Source organism: Peromyscus californicus, unplaced genomic scaffold (genome assembly GCF_007827085.1).
Source record: "Peromyscus californicus insignis strain IS unplaced genomic scaffold, ASM782708v3 Scaffold_14__1_contigs__length_90479793_seg_2, whole genome shotgun sequence".
NCBI lineage: Eukaryota > Metazoa > Chordata > Mammalia > Rodentia > Cricetidae > Peromyscus > Peromyscus californicus.
Genome location: NW_026294436.1, coordinates 36178247 through 36202868, shown reverse-complemented (window position 1 = coordinate 36202868; position 24622 = coordinate 36178247). Strand labels below are relative to the sequence as shown.

General features: G+C 38.1%; 1 protein-coding gene across 2 annotated transcripts in view; it reads left to right on the top strand.

Annotated features, from left to right (window-relative positions):
* The window catches only part of Hmcn1 (hemicentin 1), a 442580-nt gene that overhangs the window by 148804 nt on the left and 269154 nt on the right, over positions 1-24622 (top strand). For both annotated transcript variants that reach the window (XM_052737150.1, XM_052737149.1), the window contains exons 5-6: positions 20570-20741; positions 23565-23671. In XM_052737150.1, the coding sequence (XP_052593110.1) occupies positions 20570-20741; positions 23565-23671 (279 nt within the window). The remainder of the gene's footprint in view (positions 1-20569; positions 20742-23564; positions 23672-24622) is intronic.

Genomic DNA, 24622 nt, shown 5'->3' with positions numbered 1-24622 from the left:
CCTCATTGTGAATACACATTGCAAGTGAAAGGATTTGAAGTCTGTGTGTTAAGTCTCTAATGAATTAATGGTTCTGACTGATTTCTCACAAGCGCCAAGACATTCTATGTATTTAAAGTATTAGATAATTAGCCTCTAATTCCAATTCTCTTCCCCGTGGTTGCTGAAAGAAACACTGTGGTCATTCTTCTTGCCAATATTTTTTTCTCATGTATGTTTAGGCCAAGACATTTGGTTTCATACTGAATCATGAAGCTATATGCTTTTAATTGCTATAAAATCAAAAACGATGACATCAGTCTACTTAATTCCAGAGGTTTGTATAGACTATATGGTTAATTACAGTAAAAATTAATTATGGCTTGTGAATAATAAAGATTTATTCCCTTTTACAAAACAACACCTTAGGAAATAAACCAAGGGAGCAGTACAACAGGTTTATGGAACCATGAGGATTTCCAACTATTTCTTTTGTGGTCTTGGAACTCTTAAGTGCTCTGCAGTAAGTGATGAATTGCGTGAGAGGAGCATCTTTGTGAATGAGCACATATAAGATCTTCCTTACAGTGTTGTCAGATGAAGAGCATCTACCTCAGCTTTGTTCTTTCCCTTGGTAGACTGGGTGTGGATTAAATCATAACTTACAATGTGCTGTATTTGGTTAGTCTTCTAATGCCGATGTTGAGTCTACTTTTATGTTCTCATTTATTTAAATGTATTTCAGGAAATGAACTTTATCTAGTTTCTTTTGTGTTCCCAAATGTCTCCTAAATAGGTAAAACAAACTAGAGATGTTTTCTGCAGGAATTATAATAATTTTGCTTACTTATTTGATTCTTCACTTTCTATTTTTTTATGTTACATTATTACTGATATGATACATTTTAATAAAAATTTGACTTATATTGGGTACAGAAATATAAAGAGTCAAGGGACTTATCCCTCATTGAGTTAGCCTGTAGGGAAACTTGCATTCTCCTGATTATTCTAATATAAACTCATGTACTAGTTGAACTAAACTGATTAAAGTTATCTGCTGTCTGAATTTGTTTATTATCACATATAATTTTTATTGTGATCTTTACAATAAGTGCCATATTTTGTCATTGTAGTTAAGTTTCAATTCAAAAGGTTTTGACCTTTTCAGGTACTGTTTCCTGACACCACTTTCTGCTAGCATTTCTAATCACAGATGAATGGTATCACCAATGATTTTGTGTTTTGATCTAGAAGACTGTCATTCTAGAATTTACTTTCTCTTCCATAACTCAGATTAAATTGCCACGTGAGCACCTCTACTACCAGCCATCTTTAGAGTCCATTTCCTGCTCTTTCCCACGTTCATTGATTCTTCATTATTTCTCTCTAAAATAGATAATGTTTTCTTGGTAGGTTTTAACTTGTATGTTTACCACATTACTGGTGTTCCTAACTGAGATTTTTCCCTGACAATCCAAAAACACATCATTCCTATCCTTCTACAAACTCGATTGAAACACACTGTATTTGAAATCCTTTAGTGACTTCCGTAGTTCTTTAGGATAAGGTCTTTTATTTAGTATGTTCTCAAAAAACTCTTTCTACCTTCACCCCTTACCACTTTGACATGCATACCAACCATGGACACTGTAGTGTCTTCAGAGAGTCTACCTTACATTTTTATAGCCTTTGAACTTTCTATTCCTTCTGTTCTAAACCCTCTTCCTCTGCTTGTCCATCTGACTCCTGCTCATTCTTCAATACTTAGTTTTAAATGTGCTTGAACAGTTACCCTTTTTTGGAAAAAACAAACCAGAGTTAACTGTCTTCTATGCCTGTCAATATACTCAATTGACACATATACATGCTTTTATTAACTATTAGAAAAAATAGTATTTATGTTTGCTCCAATAAGTTACTGCCTTGAAATAGTGTATTTACCAAGCTCTTAGAAGTTGCTTTCTATCTTGGGATTTCTCTCCTAAATACACACACACACACACACACACACACACACATACACACACACACACGTGTGTGTGTGTGTGTGTGTGTGTGTGTGTGTGTGTATAATACAATTTGTGTAAGAGATAAGATCTTCCTCTTGGTTAGTTAAAACAGTCTCACTTATCCCATTCATCTTTCCTCTTCATAAATATTTAATATTGAATAAGACCAATCATCCATCCATTCTACCTATTTTCCAGATAATCCCATAAAAATGAAGGGAAAAGTATATTTATTTCCATGGAGATTATAATAGTATTATCAATGCCAAAACTGAATTGCAAATTAGAGGGGTTTAGGTCTCTCACCTTGTTTTAGGTTCTTTGGGCACCCAGTCATAGGCAGTGATGCTGGGGGTGGTGAGTCTCCCCTGATAGTGGATCTGCCACAGTAAGATCCCTTCAGAGCCCAAACTCATCCTAAAACTGAATTCAGCTCTAAAAAGTATCTGACACTCAAAAGGGACCCCTACCTTTTCACCCTATATATGTGGATGAAGTAGTTACAACATATTTAATAAAGTAAACAATGTTTTTCTAAGTACTGGAAACGCCGTCTTGTGAAAAAACTCCACATGACAAACACATGTGAAGGCTCAACACTGGCTAGTAAACAATATTGGGAAGAAGTAGTGAATTGACACAGTTCAAATTGTGCAAACCACAATATGAATAAAAGGTGTTCTGTTTAAAGCATCAACTTTGTTTATGTCACACTCTTCAAAATGAAAATTTTCTGAGCTTTTATGTAAGAACAAATGGAGAATCTCAGAGCAGCCAGAAAAGTTAGGAATATCTAGTAAGAAGGAAATATTTGAGTCACATACGTTGAATATACTTATATTTTAATTTTTTTTACTCTGGATTTAAGTGCTTTTTTATAATTTAAAAATGACATTTTCCCTGACTTTCACATTTCCACACACCAATTATGTTGGAATCATATACATATTAATTATAAGCCATTTTAAGCAATAAAAACCATGTTTCCCCAAAAGGATACAATCTTTATTATCTTCCTATGTATAACTAACTGAAAATTAAAAGTAAATTCTAACTAGTAGCTCATATCTTATTGAAACTATTTCATTGTAGATATAGCTCCCTTAAAGGCAAAAAAAAAAAAAAATGAGTTTCTTCTTCTTCCAAAAGAAGTCAATGTAAAATCCACACTGAACCCTTCTCTGACACCTGACTTTGGTTTCCTGACAATTTTACATAACAAATGACCACCAGGATGCCTGCAAAGGAACTGCTTTGTCTTTTCTGTAATGTGTAGCTACTAAGTAGCCTGATGTGGCTGCTGAGTGACTCAAGTGTGGTTAATTAAACTGAGCAACTGAATTTTGAGTTGATTTCATTTTATTTATTTATTTATTTATTTATTTATTTATTTATTTATTTATTTATTTTTGGTTTTTCGAGACAGGGTTTCTCTGTGTAGCTTTGTGCCTTTTCCTGGAACTCACTTGGTAGCCCAGACTGGCCTCAAACTCACAGAGATCCGCCTGGCTCTGCCTCCTGAGTGCTGGGATTAAAGGCTTGTGCCACCACTGCCCGGCAGTTATTACTTCTTATACAACCTCATGGGGTGTGTGTGTGTTGTGAATCTTGTAAATTTCAGGAACTTCTTGAGACGTATAAGTTGTTTACCCTGAATCCTTGTTTCATTTACTTCCTGAGTCTTAATAAGCTTAACTCCAGGTTGAAACTTTTGATTCTTTGAGAGGAATGGAATTGAATGTTTATTTTGGTGGAAATTGCTATACAAAATTTTACCCTTTCCTCAGGTTCTTATGTTTTTTTCGGCCACTCTTTCACAAATTTTGAGAAGATATAGATGTCTGATTATTTCCTTCCACCAAGGGCAGAGTACTAGGCTCCTATGACACAGCAACAGTAACTTACAGGAACTTGACCAGTTTTGAGTCTTTGAAGTATATCTTCCACTGTAAAAAAGAAGTTTCCTTCTATGACCAGTTGAGGCAGACAGCACAGTGGCTTATAGGAATAAACACAAATGTTAAAAAGGCAATTTGACAGGCATATCACAACCATATAACAAAATAGTAATAGTAAATCTACCCACTAAGAACTATCATTTCCCCAATTATGGACTTTTGCCCCAGGTTACAGTACCAGATGTGAGTTCCCTACTATGGAACAGACAATTCATAGGAAAGCAGGTGGTTGCATCCATAACAGACATCCCACTATGGCATTAATGCATCTATTGCCTGGCATGTTGTTTCTGTAGAATGTGTGGTTCAAATTTTAGAAGGTCTATTGGTGACAGTTATCCACAAGAAGTTTACTTGGTGCTTCCTTGAACTATAAAAGACAGCCAGCGGGCACATAGTTCCCAGCTGAGTCCCAGCTGGGTTTCTCCATGACTTTTAACTTGTGTGTGACATCTTCAGTATTACTGATTTACCATAGACTTCTGGCATGAAACCAACATCAGTGGTAATAGCTTTCCGTTTGTGAGGCCTTAATTGCCACTATTTCCTAGAGAGGTAGCCTACCCATGGCAATGGGATCATACATGTGTTCTCAGAATGCCCTTTCTTATGTACACATTTAAATTCCTAAAGGTTTGTCTTTAATGTTCTTTCAGTTACTTTTACAATTCTGTGACACACTCAAGGTTAGCATTACAGAAGTCCCACTGTCGTCCATTCCAAGTAAGTGCTAGTTAGTTTTAAATAGTTAAGGGAATGCCAAAAAAAAAAAAAAGAAGCATTAGTAAAGTCTAATATGTTACAAAAAGATCTCATCACTCATTAACTGTTTTATCAAAAGAGCAATCTTAGATACAGTGAAATCATGTGAGACACTACCTTGTTTATAGTTCTATGATCCACATACATTTCCCACAAGCCATCTGATTTATTTGCTGTATCTGTTGTGGTAGTCAGCCCTTAGTTCTTAGAGATTTCTGCCCATCCAGCCTCTGGCCCTTGTCTTGCTATCTGCCACACCTTCCTGCTGAACAAAGCTAAGGGTGGGTAAACCATCCTACCCCATTATAGTTTATATCATACACTCTGGGGGAATTATTGCCCACCCCTTGGTCAAGTTTAATCTTTTTCATCAGCATTATGTGCTATGGACTGCTGCTCAAGATTAAAAGCCTTACAAATACCCACCATCACAGCATTTAGCTGTCTTCTATTTTTTCTTCCTAGCCACTCTGGCTCAACACAGATATTGCCACATTTACCTTTAGGTCGAATGGAATGATTCTGTTTTTCTGACTTGCTCTTCTTACAAGATTGTTTTACCACTTTATGGATCTGATTTGCATGCTGGATCCAATATATGTCTTAATCCAAGTCATTCAGATCAACCAGAGTGTCACCAATTTCACAGGGATCATGCCACAGTAAGAGCTCAGCAAGCTGCTGAACCCAGTAGTTCTAAGTTGAACTAGCCCCTTTATTAACTCTCCTGTGAGCACTGTTCTGTCTAACACAGTGAGCTGGTTATGAGACACTGTCCATCTTATGCCTTGTTCTAAGGTCCTTGTTGAACAAACCCCTTTATTAACTCTCCTGTGAGCACCGTTCTGTCTAACACAGTGAGCTGGTTATGAGACACTGTCTATCTTATGCCTTGTTCTAAGGTCCTTGTTGAACAAACCCCTTTATTAACTCTCCTGTGAGCACTGTTCTGTCTAACACAGAACTGGCTATGTAACACTGTCTGTCTTATGCATTGTTCTCCATTTTGTCTGCCCTTACTCTGTTGTCTTTCAGTTCTAATCTTCATGGGGAACCTCACCTGTTGATAGCCAACTGCTCCTAGTGGTTCTTATGAGCCGGCCCACCAGGGACTGATTCCCTTCTTATTTCTCCAGTATATCCAGTCTTTGTCTCAAGGAGGGATGGGTAATTCTATGACTCAATTTCTCTGCTGCCATGTCATTCACATTGATCTCCTCTGCCCTCATGTCCTACAGCCTCACAAGTCAGGCCATGAGTGGTTCTTTTATATCTTAAAAGTCTTTCCTAAAGCAGTTTAGAAGCAGATTATCATGCCTGACTATCATCTGTCATGGTTCTTGTACTAGACCATTATGAATTTCCCCCATCTGCATCTTGAATAAGAGCTTTTTCAATTGTATTGCATCAATGTTTGAGCCTGAGATGATGCATCTTCTATCATCTTCATCTCACTCTCTTCCTCTCCTTCCTTCTTCTTCTTCTTCTTCTTCTTCTTCTTCTTCTTCTTCTTCTTCTTCTTCTTCTTCTTCTTCTTCTTCTTCTTCTTCTACTTTTTCTTCTTCTTCTCCTCCTCCTCCTTCTCCTTCTCTTCTTCTCCTCCTCCTTCGCCTTCTCTTCTTCTTTTCCTCCTCCTTCTCATTTCTACTCTTTTTTCTTTAGCTTACTAGCCATAGAAAAAGTGGTAAGCTAACATATCCATCTCTTTCTCTCTTTTATCTAATTGAACTATCAAATAAAAGGCTAACATAAAGAACACTGGATGTATGTCCCTTTACTATCGTTAATTCTCCCTTTGAGTAAGAAGTCTTCTCCAGGTAGCCATTCTGGCCTCAGTTTTACCACTTACTGTGGTTAGCAGTATTTATGCAATACCTGCAAGAGCTTCTTGACAGTCTGCTCACCACTCTCAGTGATTAAAATGCACGTTCTCATCCTTCAGTTGTTCCCAGATCTTACCCATAATTACACAATGTTGCATTCACTAAGTAGTTGAACCATTCCACGCCACACAGAAGACAGCCATCTTGGGACTCCCCATAAGGACTGGTTGCATATCCTATTACCAATCTCAGGGAGCATGCAGCTACCACTCTATCAGGGAGGTATACCACCCCATGCCACACAGAGAAAGGTAACTACGTTGGGGTTGCTCCCATGGACACTCTGCCCTCATACTGATCAATCTCAGTTGCATGTGTCCTTAGGGACCATACAACTACTCCTCCCCAGCTCCGCTTTGGTTCTTTCAGTCCCTGCTCAGGTATCAATTATTTTGTATGACTTTTGCTAAGGGATACATGAACAAATGTCTCTTTACATCAGATCAGCCACCAATGTCAGACCAAAGTAATGATTCTATTCGTGTTTTGTTTAGTGAGCCAGTGAGTTTACTGGGGTTACTTAAAGGAGTATCGGTGAAGAATTATTTACAGGAGCTTGGACAACACAAAGGCAGCTGCATCACCAAACAACTCACTACAGACTGGGTGATACTTCACAAAGCTACACTCCTGAAGCTCCAGGCATCACATATAGCAGATCAACAAGTCAGAGAGTTTTATGTCCCTAGCAGCATGTACTGCTCATATAATCTTATTGAGAGGGTCCTGTGATTCTTGTAAGTTTCAGGAAATTTCTGAGACTTGTGAGCTATTAATTTCCTGAGCCTTGTTTCATTTACTTCTTACTTTTTTCTTTTTCTTTTTACTGAAAATTTCTCATCTGAGTACTATATTTATGTGATTTCAATACCTTTCTCTCCATGCCCACCAACTCCTTCTATGTCCCGCCTTATTCTCTTTCAAATTGATGATCTCTTCTTCAATTATGGTTGTTATACACACACATATAAACTATGGAGTCCATTTAGTGTCTTACATATGCATGTGTGTTTAGGGCCTTTCACTGGTTCCATGAGGCATTAATAATAGAACAATGTGTGTTTCAGGCTGTCCAGGAGAGGAACCATCACTGCAGATACCATCATCAGGAAACTCTATAGGGAGTGAAAAAAATTCAACACCACACAGCTTTTAAAATCTGGCACCATGCAAAACAATTTTACTAACTCTTTCCAGATCCTCTCTAATCTTAGAAAGGACCCTTCAATTTATGTAACAATCTAAATTTTATTGGTAACATTAGCAATAATATAGGTGACTATTCAGCAACTGCCAAACATCTTTAGGAAATTACAGCAAAACCTTATTGTTCCTCACAACTAAATCATAACTTCAGAGAGGACCATGGAAAACAATCCCCTGAACCTTAGAAGTCCTAAGGGGGAAAGAGAAAGGTGAAAGTAAGAATCTATAGCTTGGAAGTAAAGAAAAGCAATGGATCCAATTAAAAATCAGACTGATCAACACAGCAAAATCTATTCTATATGTACAAGAAAAAAGAGGTTTGAAACAATATGAAGCAGGGGCAGGGGGACATTTTGAAGAGGCCTGGGAAGAGAGGAGATAAAAGACAAAACATTCAAATAATTGCCCATTAGGGACTTTAGAATCAACATTCTTTCTGTTTGTTATATTAAAAATAATAATCCCCGTGTATTAGCCTATAAAATGGTTTTGTATTGAGTGAATAAACATGTAGATAGAGTCATTTTTAACCAAAATTGTTTTCTTTGCTAAATACACACAGGTGACAAAGAAGGTTTCCTGTCATTTACAGATCCACCTGTTAGCGCACATGCTACCTGAAGCTAGGATGACATGTTGTGTTACTCTTCGTTGTCAACTTGACTGGATTTAGAAAATACCTCTAAGTATGTTGATAAAGGTGATCCCAGACAGGTTTCATTAAGGAACCAAGACCTACTCTAAGTATGGGCAGCACCATCCAATGGACTGGAATCTTAAGCTCAATATAAAGAGAAACGTGAGTTGAGCATTCATGGCTATCTGCTTCCTGAATGCAGACATACAGGGGCCAGCTGGCTCAAACTGTTGCTGCTATCATATCCCTTCCAAGATGGACTGTGCCCTCAAGCTGTGAGCCAAAACAAACCCTTCCTTCCCATAGGTCCTTGGCTTTGAAGATGTTGTTCATTTGTAGGAGCCTATTTAGAAACTTCAGGATTAGGGGTAATTTATTTACTTGTTTTTGGATGCAAGGTTAGATTTTATTTCTTACTTACATATATGACACTGACAGGTAAATATGTTAACTTTGTACTTTTGGCATTTCAGTTGTAAATCAGAGCAAGTACAGTTACCATTCACAGTAAAAATCAATAGTCAAAAATTATGGAGTGATTTTATTTTTGTTTTCATTATTTATTTTCTAAAATAATTTTAAAATTTAAATATAATTAGATATAGAGATTGTGAGATTTTAGCAATTTGTCTTTAAAATCAATACACATCAGAACAGAGACATATGAAAGTATATTTTTTAAATGTCAAGCATCTACAAAACAGTGAAATTCTCTTGTGACTTATGCATGCATAAATAATCCAAAGACTATGTTAGCCAGAGTGTATTCACACCAACCTGGAAACTTGGAAACAGTTAAGTCGTTGAAACCAATGTTTGCAGTGCCGATCAAGCTCTGTCTAAGGTGAAGCAGCCTCAATCAACAGAGTAGGGTCTCTTTAGACTTGTGAGCTTTTAATTGGTGATGAAAGAATTATAGTCTATTGACTAATAAGATTTTCCATCTCATTAGTAAGAGCACTTCCGTTGTGAATTTGATTTAATCAATCAAATTCTATTAAATGTTTAATGCACCTAAATAATTTCCCCTATCTTGTTTTGAAACTCAGCAAACACGTAAGAGCAAAGTGAACTGACATCTTAAGTAGAGATAATTGAAAAACTGCATAACCAAAATTATGCTAACAGTTTTGTTGTCAACTTTAAATTTCTAAGACTAATCTGTTTGTAGCTCAAAACCTAATAATTTATTTTCTTTCCTCCCATCCTTTCTCTTTCCTTCCTTCATTTTCTTCCTTTCCTGGTAGAATCTAAGATTTCTCTCAAAGGTAGAAATGAAGCATAGTGAGTACACAGAGGACTAGATCCTTGTAATAATGTTACAGTGGCCAGTGCATAAAACTTTAGCTACTGTGCTGCCTTGAAGTCAGATTAGAAATGTATTTCTGAAAATGTAAGTACCAAACTTTTAGGGCATAAAATAATTGAGTTACAATTTGTCACATTCTGAGAATAGAGCTTGATGTGTAAGTGCTATTTAAGGAGTAGCCATCAAAACAATAACCCACTTATGGTTTTGATTCTAGAGTCCAGTGAACAGTGTCCTGATTCAATAACTTGATCCCTCAGTAACAGGATTAGTCCTCTGAGGTCAATGCATTTACACCTTCTTCCAAAGAATGAATTTTCCTTCTAACTAGATCTAACTTGTTGAATCTCCTTTTTTAAGTTAAGAAGCAGATTTTTAAATGTTCTTGGGAGTGAAATCTGCATTTTGAGGTATTTGTGGAAGATCTTGCTAATGTTTATTAGTTATGTGCTATAAAGGGCCATTTAGATTTCTATATATCAAGCATGAGCCAGGCAATCTTTTAATGTAGTTTCTGTGTCAGTTACTTTTGCATACCAGTGAACAAATTGCCTAAAAGAACAAGTTGAAAGAGCAAGATTTTAATTTACTCACAGCTTCAGAGGGCTGGGTCTTTAATTGCTTGGCCCTATGAACTTGGGATGAACATAATGGTGATGGAGAACTTCTTGTTTAGAGGATAAGAAGGAAATAGAGAGCTGTGGGGAGAGGGGGATGCTGGAAGGAAGGGGGAAGGGGTAGGGGGAGAAAGAAGTGGGAGGGAAGGATGGAGAGAGACTGGTGGGGGAAGGAAGGACGGGGAAAGATATATAGAGTGGGGTGGAGGAAGGGAGAAGGGGGAGGGTGGAAAGACGGGTGGGGGGAGGGGAGGAAGGAGGGAGAGAGTTGGAGGAAGCAAAGAGAGAGGGGGGGTGGGAAAAGGGGAGGGAAAGACAAAAAGAAAGAGAGCACATAGGAAAAAAGGGACAGAGAACCAGGGAATACCTTCAAATGCATGTCCTCAGTGGACAACTTTCTCTAGATAGACTCCATCTCCAAAGGTTCCTCTGTAGAGCCACGAGCCGAGGACCAATCATTCAGTTGCCTGCAGGGACCTGTTGATATTCAGACCACAGTTGAGGAGTAGACAGAGAAAAACAGAGTGGATGAATGAATATCTGCTTTCTTTGGTTATTATAAATTACCACTTATTTTAGTAACTTGCATTTCTTTAACATAGTTCTCTCTGTGTTCATTAAAAATAATGTCAGTTAACTGAGGCTTGTACCCATTTATTCAGTGAGGTATTCCTTTGCCAGTGACCTCACACTGTGTTTAACTATCTTTCATAAGGTATTTAGATACTTTTAAAATACAAAGTTGAGTTTGGTTATGTAAAACATGGCTCTAGAGAAGAGACATACGTCTGTAAATTATTCTTGAACTTCCCTTCCTGTCTCCCTGGCCACCTTAAAAGTTGTCTTCTTGTCACACATATGTATAGTTCTGCACAGACTTTCAGAAAGTTTAGAGTTGCCTCTGAAGTCATGCACGGGCTCCAGGTTAGTAATTCCAAATTGACATGGCATGGTCTTTCATGTGTTTCTATGCATTCTGTGTGTGTGTGTGTGTGTGTGTGTGTGTGTGTGTGTGTGTGTGTGTGTGTGTAGATTAACAAAGAAGGTGAAATAGAGCCTGGGCCAAGAAGCTGTAACTTCAATAATCCTCAAGTATTCTCCCTAACTAAGTATTCTTTTTATTACTTATAGAGAGCCTGAATAGTTATTTATTTAGATAACTTATTATTCACAGAGAGCCTGAATTTCTACCTGCTTTTAGGGTATCCAGTAATGAGAGCCTAATTGTATATGTATGTTGCATGAATGAATACATGTACACACACATACAAACATCTATCTGTATGTATATGAACATATCTAATCATGTATTGAAAAGTCATTTTCCTTTGGAAACCAGTGAGAGTGAAAACGGGATGGCTGAACTCTGACATTTGCCTACTCTAAACAAAATGATTTAATGACAGAAATATATGATAAAGTCAATCTTATGTATTTCATTATTTTAAATACACTATTTTCTGGCAGGCTAAGTTTCCTTTATCATCTCTAACTTATTAAAACTGTGACACAAGAATTTTATGAAGATAAATTAGTGAACTATGCTGCGATGCTTTAAAAATAACTGGTGGGAATGACTTCACCCTTCGAGCATGTCTGAAGTGTACTTCTGTTTTGTCAGCTGCTGCATGGTAATGTGGTTTCGTCATGTGGGAAGTATGGCAACTTTACATAAGATTTAGGTGCTCACTGAGTTGAAGTCATCTCCAGAGTCCCCACTGAGCCCACATTTCTTTAAAAGAAAAAGAACTTTATTGAGATATAATTCAAGCATCGTGCAATTCACCCAAGTGAAGTCCCCATTCTGAGTTCTTGTATGATCAGAGTTTGCAACCATTGCCATAGTGTTTTCAAGGCCTCTGGCCTCTCCTCGTTTCTGTTACTGTGATAAAACTCCCTGACCACCCACTCAAAAGGAAGCAAGTCAAGGCATCAAGAACTTCAAACAGCCATATCACACCCGCAGTCGCCAGCAGAGAGACCTGTTTGCGTGTGTGCTCACTTATCACTTTCTCCCCTCTTACACAGTCTGTGACCTGAGCTCAGGGGACAGTGCTGTCCATAGTTGGCTGGGTCTTCCCACATCAATGAATGCAATCAAGACAGTTTATCACCCAGAACATGTGCCAAGGCCAACCTGATCTACACAATCAATGCTTCATTGAGAGAATTTTCCAGGTGACTCTAGATGGTGTCAAGTTGACAAAACCCTTTGAACTAACAACCTTGCTCTAACTTTGCAAACTGGATTAAATTTTAGTTGTACCATGAAATCTTTTTTACATTATTCTTTTCTCACTTCTCCCTCTCTCTTTTCATCATGTAGGTTCCAGGGAACCGAACTTAAGTAACCAGCCTTAGCAACAGGTGTCTCTATGTGCTGAGTCACCTCTCCAGTCCACAAATTATTTTTTTTTGCCTATCACCGTTGGCACTGAATCGCCAACCATACTTGTTCATGGCACTTAATTTCAGTAAAGCTCATTGTAAAATTTTCCAATTTGAGTGGGAAGGGTAATACAATTTGGTATTCTCTGTGAAAGATCCCCACAAAAGACTTCAAGACATAACATTACAGAGGTCTTAAACTGTGACATTGGATTGTTTTTTTTTAATCACTCTTAGAGAACACATCCTCAGAAAGAGGCACAAATTAACCAAGCTCTCAGCTGTGTTGTATAAAGTCAGAGCATCATTCATGTACCATGATCTCCTTAGTATGCACCCAGACATTCCTGGGAACATCGGCAGTGCATTAGCTGTCTTTGGGCATATGTACATGCAGGATAAATCATAACCTGAAATTTTCCTAGAGTCAGAATAAAATAACCCTACTCCAAAGTTCAGTTCTGAGCCATTATGCAATGATCTCTAAAAGGTATATTCAGAGGATGACATACACCCTTATTTTTTCTAAGATCCTGATAGAGTGGAATGCAAGCAGAACATGATGGCCTTAAATTTTAGTGTATGATCTCAGTCCCTCTAAGTGCACTTCAGGTCCCTCTTTCTGATTGCCTCCTTGACGCATAGAGTTTTCACGTGGATTTTCATTAGCTGCTTAGTGACTTCTAAGAAAATTCTGATCATGGGCTCCATGTTATACTACAAAACAATAGTGAACTTGAACCCAGACCAAAGGAATCTCCTGGTCATCTAGAAAAGCATATCTTTCTGAGGTAGGTCAGAGGTGGGCCAATGAAGCCCACCGACACTGTGGTGCAGAATTTCAACAAAATCAGTCTTAGACTATAGCAAGTGTTCCTCACACTAAACACAGTATTGCTGTAAAGGCTTTAATATTTTTAAATTGTTCAATTCTTGCCTATTGCTGTTAAAATGGGATCAAAATATACAGGAGTTAAATCATTATACTCTGCATGCCATTTGTTTTAAAACATTTGCACTGATTTTTGGTTTTCACTGGCTGTTTTCCTCCTCCTCCTCCTCCTCCTCCTCCTCCTCCTCCTCCTCCTCCTCCTCTTCCCTGATTCACTCTTTTTTTTTTTTTTTTTTTTTTTTTGGTTTGTCAAGACAGGGTTTCTCTGTGTAGCTTTGTGCCTTTCCTGGAACTCGCTCTGTAGACCAGGCTGGCCTCAAACTCACAGAGATCTGCCTGCCTCTGCCTCTCGAGTGCTGGCATTAAAGGCATGCAGCACCACGCCCAGCTCTGATTCTTGAGAACTGCTGTTTGTAAACAAAATAGGGAAGACAAGAACACTGGGGCCACAAGTCATGTGTTGCTTTGTTGCTAATTGTGTAACTTATGAACTGAGGGCATGAGTAACTTACTCTTATTCATCTGTAAAATAGAGACAATTGTGCATGGAAGTTATGTCCATGGCTTTTTATGACAGTGTAAAGCTCTTGGGGGAGTCTGCATATAATAAGAACTGCAGATATACCTGATGCTAAGTAGTGGTATTCCACAAAGTGTCTCCAAGGAATTGCCTAGAACAGATTGGCCTGTGAGCTTGTCTGTTGGGGATTGTGTTGATTATTAAGTGATGCAGGAAGGTCCAGCTCACTGTGTACAGCACCAGCCCTAGGCAAGTGGTCCTGGGCTGGATAAGAAAGCAAGCTAAGCTTGAGACTGAATTGAACGGGCCAGAAAGCTGCATTCCTCCATAGTTTCTGCCTTTGAGTTCCTATTCTGACTTCATTTCCACAGTGGACTGAGACCTAGTATAGCCTAATAAATCCTTTCCTCCAATAAGTTGCCTCTTGTCAATGTTTTATCACAGTATCACACATCAAACTAGAACATGTTCCAGAGGAAACTACTCAAGTTCTGCTCATTAATATGTGCTCCAAAATTCACTTTCATTTCTACTTTATGTTTCATCACACATAGCAACACAGGTCACTTTCAAACAACAGTGCCTTGTTCCAGAATTAAATAAATGTGTGAACTTAGGCCTGAGTATCGATCTTTGTATAGACTGTGAAATCCTTGAACTGCAAGAGCATCTTCATGAACACAAGGAGTTTAAAGAAAAATGTAGCTGTTGAGCCAGAATGAGTCTGGGCAGATGAAAACAATATACGAACTCACTTTAGATATGATTTTTCTCATCTATCAAATTAAGGAGCCGGATTCATTGGTTCGTCTCCAAGGTCCTTTATACATATAAATTGCTAGGAATAGCTAAACCTTTTTAGCTGCTTTTTTTTTTTTTTTGCATTAAAACCTTTAAAGTGCTATCAGTGGTTCCCTAGTGGCTTGAAAAAGCGTAGTGTTGATAGCAATGCACAATCCAAAGGCTCTCACTTTATTCTAGTTTTATTTCCTTTGTCATTATAATAGATCATTCCCAATCTCATGATAATGTTCCCCATAGTCAGACAATTAGTGATGTTCTCTCCCTTATATTTGGCAACCCGAGAAGCTAGAAACTTCAGGGCGCATTCTGTAGCTCGCACTGATATATTTTTGTTCACAAGTTGATAGTATCTGCATTTCCTCATAAAATGGGATGCATCTGTTCTCAATTAGATTTTTCTTTGGGATGGATAACAGAGTGATTTGAGGCTCCTGATAGAGTCTGCAATATGTCTTTCTCAACAAGTATTGTTATGATACAGAATAATCTCTTTGTGAAAATCCCATAAATGTTTTGTTGATGAATTGGAAGTGATATTGAATGTATCTAACACCTGATTGTGTTCTACAGCATCTGAACCCACTTTCTCTGGGAAAACAAATCTACTTTAAGCAAGGCTGTCATTTTCTGAAGAATGCTTAGGACTTGGATATGTTTCCAGTAGTGTATAATCTCACTCCATTGTATTCAAAGGATAGATATATTTGTGGAAGCACATAGAGATAAACTGTTAACTTACTGCAGGCTATGCATAAAAATTATTTCACTTATGTTCCTACTTAATGAGTCACTTCATTATTAATCTTGAGATGCTGCGCCTTTCTTTTTTGTTTTGTACTTCTTTAACAATATTTCATAAAATTAGGGTATAAAATAAAGGGTTTTCTTCTGGCACTGTCTCATATTCACCATCCCAACACGATCTATGGTCCCTACTCCTCTCCCACTGGTCTCCCCTCCTCAGTGGTCCTGATTCTGCCAGACTGTCTTATGTGAATCCACCTTAACTCTGAGTCTGCATATGAGAGTAAATATATGACACTTGTCTGTCATTTCCCCTGTTATCCTCTCTCATTTCACCCTCCCATTAGGTCCTTCCTCTCACCCAAATAGTCCTCTTTCTACTTCCATGTCTTGCAGAGTTTTTCTTTTAAAAATCGAGATTCTAAGTATCTATGAGAAATAGGTGTAATATTTATCTTTAGGAATCTGGCTTATTTCACTCAGTATAATGATTTCAAGTTTCCCTGTCAATGTCATAACTTCACTTTTTTTTTCAGCTGAAGAAGATTCCAGTGTGCATAAGCACCACATTGTCTTTATTCATCTGCTGATTGGTATATAGGCTTGTTATATAGCATGGTAATGGTGACCAGTGTTGCAATGAGCATGGATTTCCAGGAATCCCTGTAATATGTTTATTTAGATTTATTTCAGATATATACTTAAGAGTGAGTCATGTGGTCATTAGATCATATGACGGTTCTATATTTTAGGATTGAAAAAAAAAAAGAATTCCTGTGCTGATATCCATAGAGACTGCACTGTGTAGCTGGAGTTTTCGCCAGTTCTGCCTGGCCCGTGGTCAGGACAAGCTCTCCAGCACTGTATGTGGATTCCTTCCTTTCCCTGCATCCTTGACAGATGTGATGGACTTTCAGTGGTCCTTGCTCCCTAAGCCTTTCCCACTTTTTAGTTGTGAACTAGTCATGACCATGCTGGTCTTCCCTGTAGAATAGCTGTTCTTTTGGTTTGCCCAATTTCTTTCCATCTTTTTCCCTTGTCAGACTGTGGATAGATTTTTATTATTGCTTAAATTTATTGATTGCTTTCCCAGACACTAAATCAGTCCTTTGTTTTTTCTGGAGCAAAGCAAATCTTTACAGCCCTTTTCATAAAAATGTCAACACTGATTGTTACCTCATCTGTTCTAGAGATGTCCAATCTTAGTTACAATCGGCCTGGTGTCTGTTGTCATGTGGGGAGATGTGATGAGCTGAACCAGTCATAACTTCATCTTCAATCAGGAAAGATTACTAAAAAACTCTCCAGGTCACAGTGTCTGCTTCTTCGCAAAGTTGTGCTGGTGTATTTGTAACTTCATATGGAAAATACAGGTGCTTTATGAGGTTAAACTTGGAGGAAATATAGTATTTGATTTATGGCACACATGTTCTTTTGAATTCATTTATGACATGACAAAGTTTTCTTTGAAATATGCCACTTTCACTCTCCTACTTTAAGTATGTTAGTAATTTTCTAGAGGAGCTTTGTGAAGAAATCCAAAGGCCGTGTCTCAACTTATAAACACATATTTATGAGATGCTTCCAACGTCACTGTTCTTTTACATTTTTTTGTCCATCCTTTTTATTTATTTATTCTATGTATCTTTCACATCATGTATCTTGATCCCATTCATTTTCCATCCCTTCATATCTGCCCTCCACCACTACATGCCCCCCCCAAACAAAACAAAATTCAAGATAAAAAAATGAAGAAAATAAAAAAGTAAAAATAGGGAAAAAATAAAAAAAAATCTCATCATGGAAGCTACAGTGAGACCCAACAAGTCACGCCATATACCTCTTTCTTCAAATGTCTCTACTTGCAAGTGTTCAATGCAAAGAGTCATTGGTCTGGTTTGAGGCTCCTGGTCTCCACTATAGGTTCCATGCTGCGCCCCTACTAGGACTCTTCCTGGACATCCCGCTGCCACCCTGTGTTGTGGAGATTATGCAGTTTTGGGTCTGTGGTTCAGGTCCCTTCCCAGGCTCCAGCAGATCATAGATGAGGTGGATGTTGGGGCAGGCCAAGTCATAACCCTGGGACTAGCTGTAGGGTTGGTTGGTCCACCAGATGGGAAATGGGGAGAGCTCTCCCATAGTCACAATTTTGGGGATGGCTCTTGAACACCTGTGCTAACAGGGTTGGCTCTATTGTGTTGCCCTGGCAAGGTGCAGGGCCTGCTCTCCTGAGTGTTGTAGCTGATGGGGGTCAGAGACAGCTCTCCCACTCTTATGACCACAGGGCCAGCTCTCCCACCTGCCACAGGCATTGATAAGTGGGTGGGGGGTGGGAGGGAGCTCTCCCCTGCCTATGCTGCCACAAGACAGATGGGTAATGGGAACAGCTCTCCCAGTTCTTTTACATTTTTATTAAGTGTGCAAATGAACAGTTTCAGTGGTATATATATGGATGGACACACATATAATTTTACTTTGTTTACATTTTCTCCCCCAGTGTCTTCCTATTTCTCCCCATTTCCTCTCCTATCAGTCCCTTTCTATGTCCCTATAGGCTTCTACTTTTGTGTCATGTATGCATGAATGTGTGTGTATTTAAATCTAAAAATCTACATATGAGAAAAACAAGCAGTATTTGTCTTTCCTTCCTCCATTATCCTTTCTTCTCATTTCCATCTATCTTTAGACCCTTTCATCACCTGCATAGTCCATTTTCATGTAATGTTTGTGCGTGTGTGTGTGTGTGTGTGTGTGTGTGTGTGTGTGTGTGTGTCTGTGTCTGTGTGTCATACATAGCTAGCACATATGGAAACATGTGATATTTGTCTTTGAGTTGGCTGATTTATGCTTTACACAATGATCTTCCAGTTCCATCCATTTTCTTGAAAATGACACAATTTTAGTAGTTTTCCCTGCATTTTCTTTTTCCATTCATCTGTGCTACAGTGAACAGTATTGCAATAAACAAGGGTATGCAGCGTCTCTGGTGTGTGCTGCCATGAATTCTTCAGCTTGTCATTTATTTGAACACTTCCCGAGATGGAGTCATTCCTGTTTCTAGCCTATCTGAGGTATTTTTGTACATTTGTTCATACCCTCCCTGCTACCTAGTATGAATTTGCCTTTTTCTTTATTTATCGAAACCACTTGTCTTTCATAGATTGTTTTATTTTCCTGTGACATTTTTATTGAAACATAATCAGAGGAAGAAAAGAATATCTGGGGAAGTACCAACTAATATTTTAGTGTCAGCTGTGTGGGAGTAGTGTGATGGTGCTCCCATATTTCAACAAGCATACCTTGTTTCCTCCTGCATCCTCTTATTTAAGAACATCAAGCTGGTAGTGGTGGTGGTATGTCTATAATCCTATCATTTTGCAAGTGGAAGCAGAATGATCAGAAGTTATAGCAAGTCTTAATTCTATAGTGAGTTCAGTGCCAGCTGGGATACCTGAGACATTCTCTCAACAAACAAACAAACAAAATACATAATTTTTATCATTATAATAACCAATCTCTTTACCATTAATACACAGGTCACCTTTAATATTTGTATCACACACCATCTGGTTTTAGATACACACAGAAATATGTGTGATTTTTAAATCTGGAGCGATGGCAGGGGTATGTGTGAAAAATAAATGATATATAATAAAGTCAAAAAATTCATCAAATACTAGTACAGAGAAGAGTTATTACTAAATATTGAATAAAAGTATGTCCACCAATACAAAGTACCTGGGAGAGAACCTTAGACAACACACATTTATTTTTAGAATGAACATAACTGTCTCACATTGCTAATTTTACTAATATGTCTTCCCTTTTTTCATGCTCTTTAGGGGAAAAACAGTAAGGAAAATGAAAAGACTGTTTTTATAGGAAATAAAAAGTGTTCAGTATTGTTGCTTGATTACTTAGTTTATGACTGCTTACACTGAAATTTAAGAAATGTTTCTGAACACTTAAACTTTGCTTAGGAGTCAGTTCTGTTTAGGGTCCAGTGCCTAACTGCAAGGAGATCTAAGATTTCAAGGGATACGTCAGACACTGAAGTGATGTAGATAAACATGGCCATGGTTGAGAGTTGATTGAATTAAGATTGGTGAATTGGTACTTAGCTAAACACGCACCATTTGTCTAATGGGAGATTGTGTTTGTTGTTGTAAACATTATGTGAAGTTGATGTTTGCCATGTTCACAGTATTTTAAATTTTGTAACGTATTCCTGTAACAAGGACTATTTTTCTGTGCACTCCTTGAATTGATTTGAAGCTGAAATAATTTTCTGTTCTTTTTAAATTTATTGGTTGCCTTCCCCATTATCTGGGGTATTTATTCATTTTATTGTAAGAAAGGACTATATTGTTGACACTGTAACCCTTTTTCCAAAAGTAGAATAGTACAACATTCTGAGACTACTTTCATATTATTTACAATATTAAACCTGCCCAAATTCCATCTGGCAGTCTGCTAAAGTGATCTGGTTTTAAAATTGTGCCTAGAATGAACAAAATCCTGAACAAATCCCTTTTTAAACACAGATTATCTTCACATATAGGAGATTATTTGTAACGCCCCTTTGGGTTTTTCCTCATGGTGTTTAACCCTGAAGTTTAATTGTTAATACTAATCCAAGATGGAAAACTTGGAATTGGAACGCAGGTTAAACTATCGTTTTATTTTGAGATGACAGCACATACAGGTAGAGAGAGGACCGTGTGTTTGTTAAGGATGAGCTTTGAGCTAAGCCTCGCACATGCGCAGGAGGTACCTCCCACTCAGTACTTCACTGAGCTGAAAGTGGGGTAACCTGTAAATGTCTCAGGCCGCCATTCACACCTTTTTTTCTGTCTCACAGGTGCTGAAATGGGTGGAAGAAGCAGTGCAGGCCTCCAAGGTTCACCTCTTATCCACCGATCACTTGCAACAGGCTGTAAATACTTGGAAAATTCCATTTGATCCCAGCCTCAAAGAAGTTACTGTGTCCCTGAGTGGCCCTTCTCCCGCGATTGAAATTCGCAATCCTTTTGGTAAGATGAATCAAACGCTGATTATTGAATACGAAGGACAGGTACAGTCACTGTTTGCACACTTTGTCAATCAATTCTATCTTTATAAATATAAATTCAAAGCATTCAAAAGTGACTGTAGAAGGTGTTTGAAAGGAGAACGTTATTAACTTATTAGTTTATTAACTTATTAATTAGTTAATTAGTCTGAACTAGTTAACATGAGAATTAACAGGTTAAAATTTCTCACATTTAAACAAATTACAGCCATGAAATTTATTATAGTTAAATTATCCACATGAAAAAATATTTGAATGTTGTATAATAGTAAGTTTATGTAACACTATACACAATAATGTCATAAATATCATTATTTTAGTATTGGAGGTTGAACCTTGGATCTGATTATTGTACTTTTCTATTGCTTTACCTCTGAACTATGTCCTCAAGCCAATGTTTTAATTTGTATATATTTTATAGTAATTTATTCTGTAAAATTTAACACCTATGTTAATTTTTTGAACAAATCACTAAAATAACTATTTCTAAAATTAGCTTTTCACTGTCATTTTCTAGAAAAGTTTAATTTTAAAGAACATAGTTCCTAAAAGTCAAATTTAATGGAGGAGGGAGGTGACTCAGCGGGTAATGTGCTTGCCCAGACTTGAGCTCGAATGCTTACAGCCTACATAACAAGCCGAGGACGGTAGCTCATGTCTGCAACCCCGGTCCTCCCAGGACAAGATGGGAGGCAGAGGGGAGTATTCCCGAAAGCCGTGGAGACTGGCCATGAGCAGCAGTGGTGATAACATGAGAGACTCTGCACCAAAATATCATGATGAAAGACCGGGGCTAAAACCTGAAGTGGCCTCTGAACTCCACTTATGTGCCTCTGTTCACATGTAGACACATGTACATACGTCTCTCTCTCTCTCTCTCTCACACACACACACACCACATACACACACACATCACGCACACATACAAATACATCACACACAATATACATTCACCACACATACATCACACACACACACACACACACACACACATACACATACATCATACACACATACAAATACATCACACACAATATACATTCACCACACACACACACCACACACACACACACCACACACACACACTGCACACACACACATACATCTCTCTCTCATACACACACCACGTACACACACATACACACATACATCACACTCATACTCATATATACATTCACCACACACACACACACCACACACACATACATCGCAAACACACCCCCCCACACATACATCTCATATACACACATCATACACATACATCACACACAAGCACACCCCTCACACATACATCTCACACACACACAAAAAAATACCACACACATATATCACACACACATATATCTCACACGCACACATACACACCTCCCACACATACATCTCACATACATGCACACACACACAAAAACAGGCACAAATAGATAAATAAATAAAATTTAGTCTTGTTAAATTTTAGAGGTAGAGCACTTGTCTAATATGTATAAAGGTCTCACCTTAATTCCCAGTACTGCCAAAAGAAATTATATTCTTAGTAGGTGAATAAATGCATTAACTTACTTTTCTTTCATTTGTATTTTATGACAAGATTTTCCTAATTCTGCTGGTTGAAAATGATGAGACTCACACTAAAAAGCAAATCTGAAAATAAAGGAACCTCGTTTGTCCTCCCATTTGTATTAAGTGGTTCTCATGAAATAGTTCTGTTTCTACTGCTATTCTGGTATCTGCCCCGTACCTTTTCTTTGCTTGTGAATATTTACAAAGGGGAAGGGGTTAACTATATTTTTTTTATTTGCATCATTGAAGCAAATAATTCTTTTAAGAGTGTGAAATGATTCCCGTAAGCGTATGAAGCATTGCTCAGAGTCCCTCATCCACACTAACAAAACACTGGAATTTACAAAGAGGTGAAACCTCCTTTTCCAGAGCTGGTCTCGGCTGTGCATTTGTCTGCTGCAGCCGCATTCCACCCACTGTAACAACTCCCAGGCTACCCCGCGAAGCTGTGCTCATTGCGTGGTGTTCCAACTGCTTTAAAGACCCTCTGGGCTCACAATGATGGCCAGTCTTTCGACTGTTTAAAACGCATACCTGAGTAAATAGGCCACGGGGAAGCCAGACATGGAAAACTAGGGCTCAGTTCCATTTTATATCTTTTTCTCCTTAGATCCCAACTAATAGTTATTGGAAGTAAATTTCAGGCAGATAGGAGATGGTCCCCTGTGTTTTGTTACAATGCTGTTCTTTATAGCTCTCCTTTGAGAGACAGCCTTCTCTTGCACCTAATGGAAAACTGGTTATGGTCTTGCTCTTCATGCAGAGACTTGCTCAGGATGCTTACATTAGTAGCATCTGCACTGACCTCCAGAAAGACCTGTATTCTGGTTTGAGTTCTGCCCCTATGTGATCTACCTGTGTCTAGTGACTGCCTGTAAAGTCTTCGTAACATGGCAATTGTTCTCCAGGCTAGCTTTAGAAATAACATGATGGTTTATTCAATTGTTATTCTCACTTTACTATCAAACACATAACAGATGATGAGGATCTGTTACTTCAGTTGCGGTGTCTAGAAGCCTACAATTACGTATATTTTAGATACAAATAAAACAATATTTTGAGCTATGAACACAAATATCTGTTAAATAATATATGTACATACTTAGTAGAAAAAAACTCTCTATGTTATTTGAAATCTGATCATACTCTGAGACTTGTTTATGTTAAATTGGCTGATCTCTTTAACTGGGAGAAAAATTGTGCTTTCTACCTTTGTTTTGTCTTTCAGGGAAGCTGATAAAAAAGGGATTTGGCTTGAATGAGCTGTTAAATATCCATAACTCTGCCAAAGTGGTGAATGTCAAGGAGCCAGAAGCTGGAATGTGGACAGTGAAGGTACTGTTATTTCGCAGTCTGTTTGTTATTTTATTTTTAAGTTGGCATGCTTTATAAAGTATACAAAATAGCTTATTTATATATTCTTGCAATCATGAGGAACACATTTAATGAAAGTACATGTGTGGGAGGTCTCGAGCTCGCTCATGAGCTAGGTAGTGTTGTTTTGATGACCATGAGCATCAGTGATGTTCTGGAATAAGTTTTAAAATTCTTGGGCAGTTTTCCTATCATCAAATCTGTGGACTGATGGTACCATCCATTCCTTGCTTCCAAAATCAGCAGATATGGAGCCAGTGGAGAACAATAGTTAGGTCTGTGGGCTCTGGTTGGAACTACCTGGGACTGAACAAAACTCGCAGGCTGGACTGCTTGGGAGCAGAACTTTGATATCCCTTGCTCTGTCACGTGAAGGTGGTAGTTCTTTACACCTCGGGGTTGGGCTGAAGTGAAAGAAGGCTCATATGTAAGAAATAGTGCAGTTTCTCTTATAAAGCTCTGTCATTGTTTTCTTTAATTAATAAAAGCATTTGTTTCCTTAAATTATCTGAAGGGTCGTATAGTTAATATGGAGGCAAGAACGTAACATACAGTCAAAATGCAGGATGCTATAAATCAGAGATGTGATTTTGTTGTGGATTATGTGTGTAACTGGCTGTGATGGGCAATCTGAGTGATTGCCAGTGTTTCTCAGCCTTTCCATTATGTTTTGGCCTTCCTCCAGCTCAGGTGTCTGTGTTTTTATGTACGAGAGGGTTTCCCTGAGAACAGGAAAAGGTTGTTCTGCGGAGGTGTTAACACTTCTCAGCAGCACCTTTCAGACCATTAAGGCATAGACTCACCCCAAATGCTCACCATAGGAGCAGGCTTAACAGAGTGTGCCTCATTGATGGTGTGCTTTCCTGCATCCTTTTCCCTCTTCCCAGAAACACCCTGAGCAGGTAGCTAGCA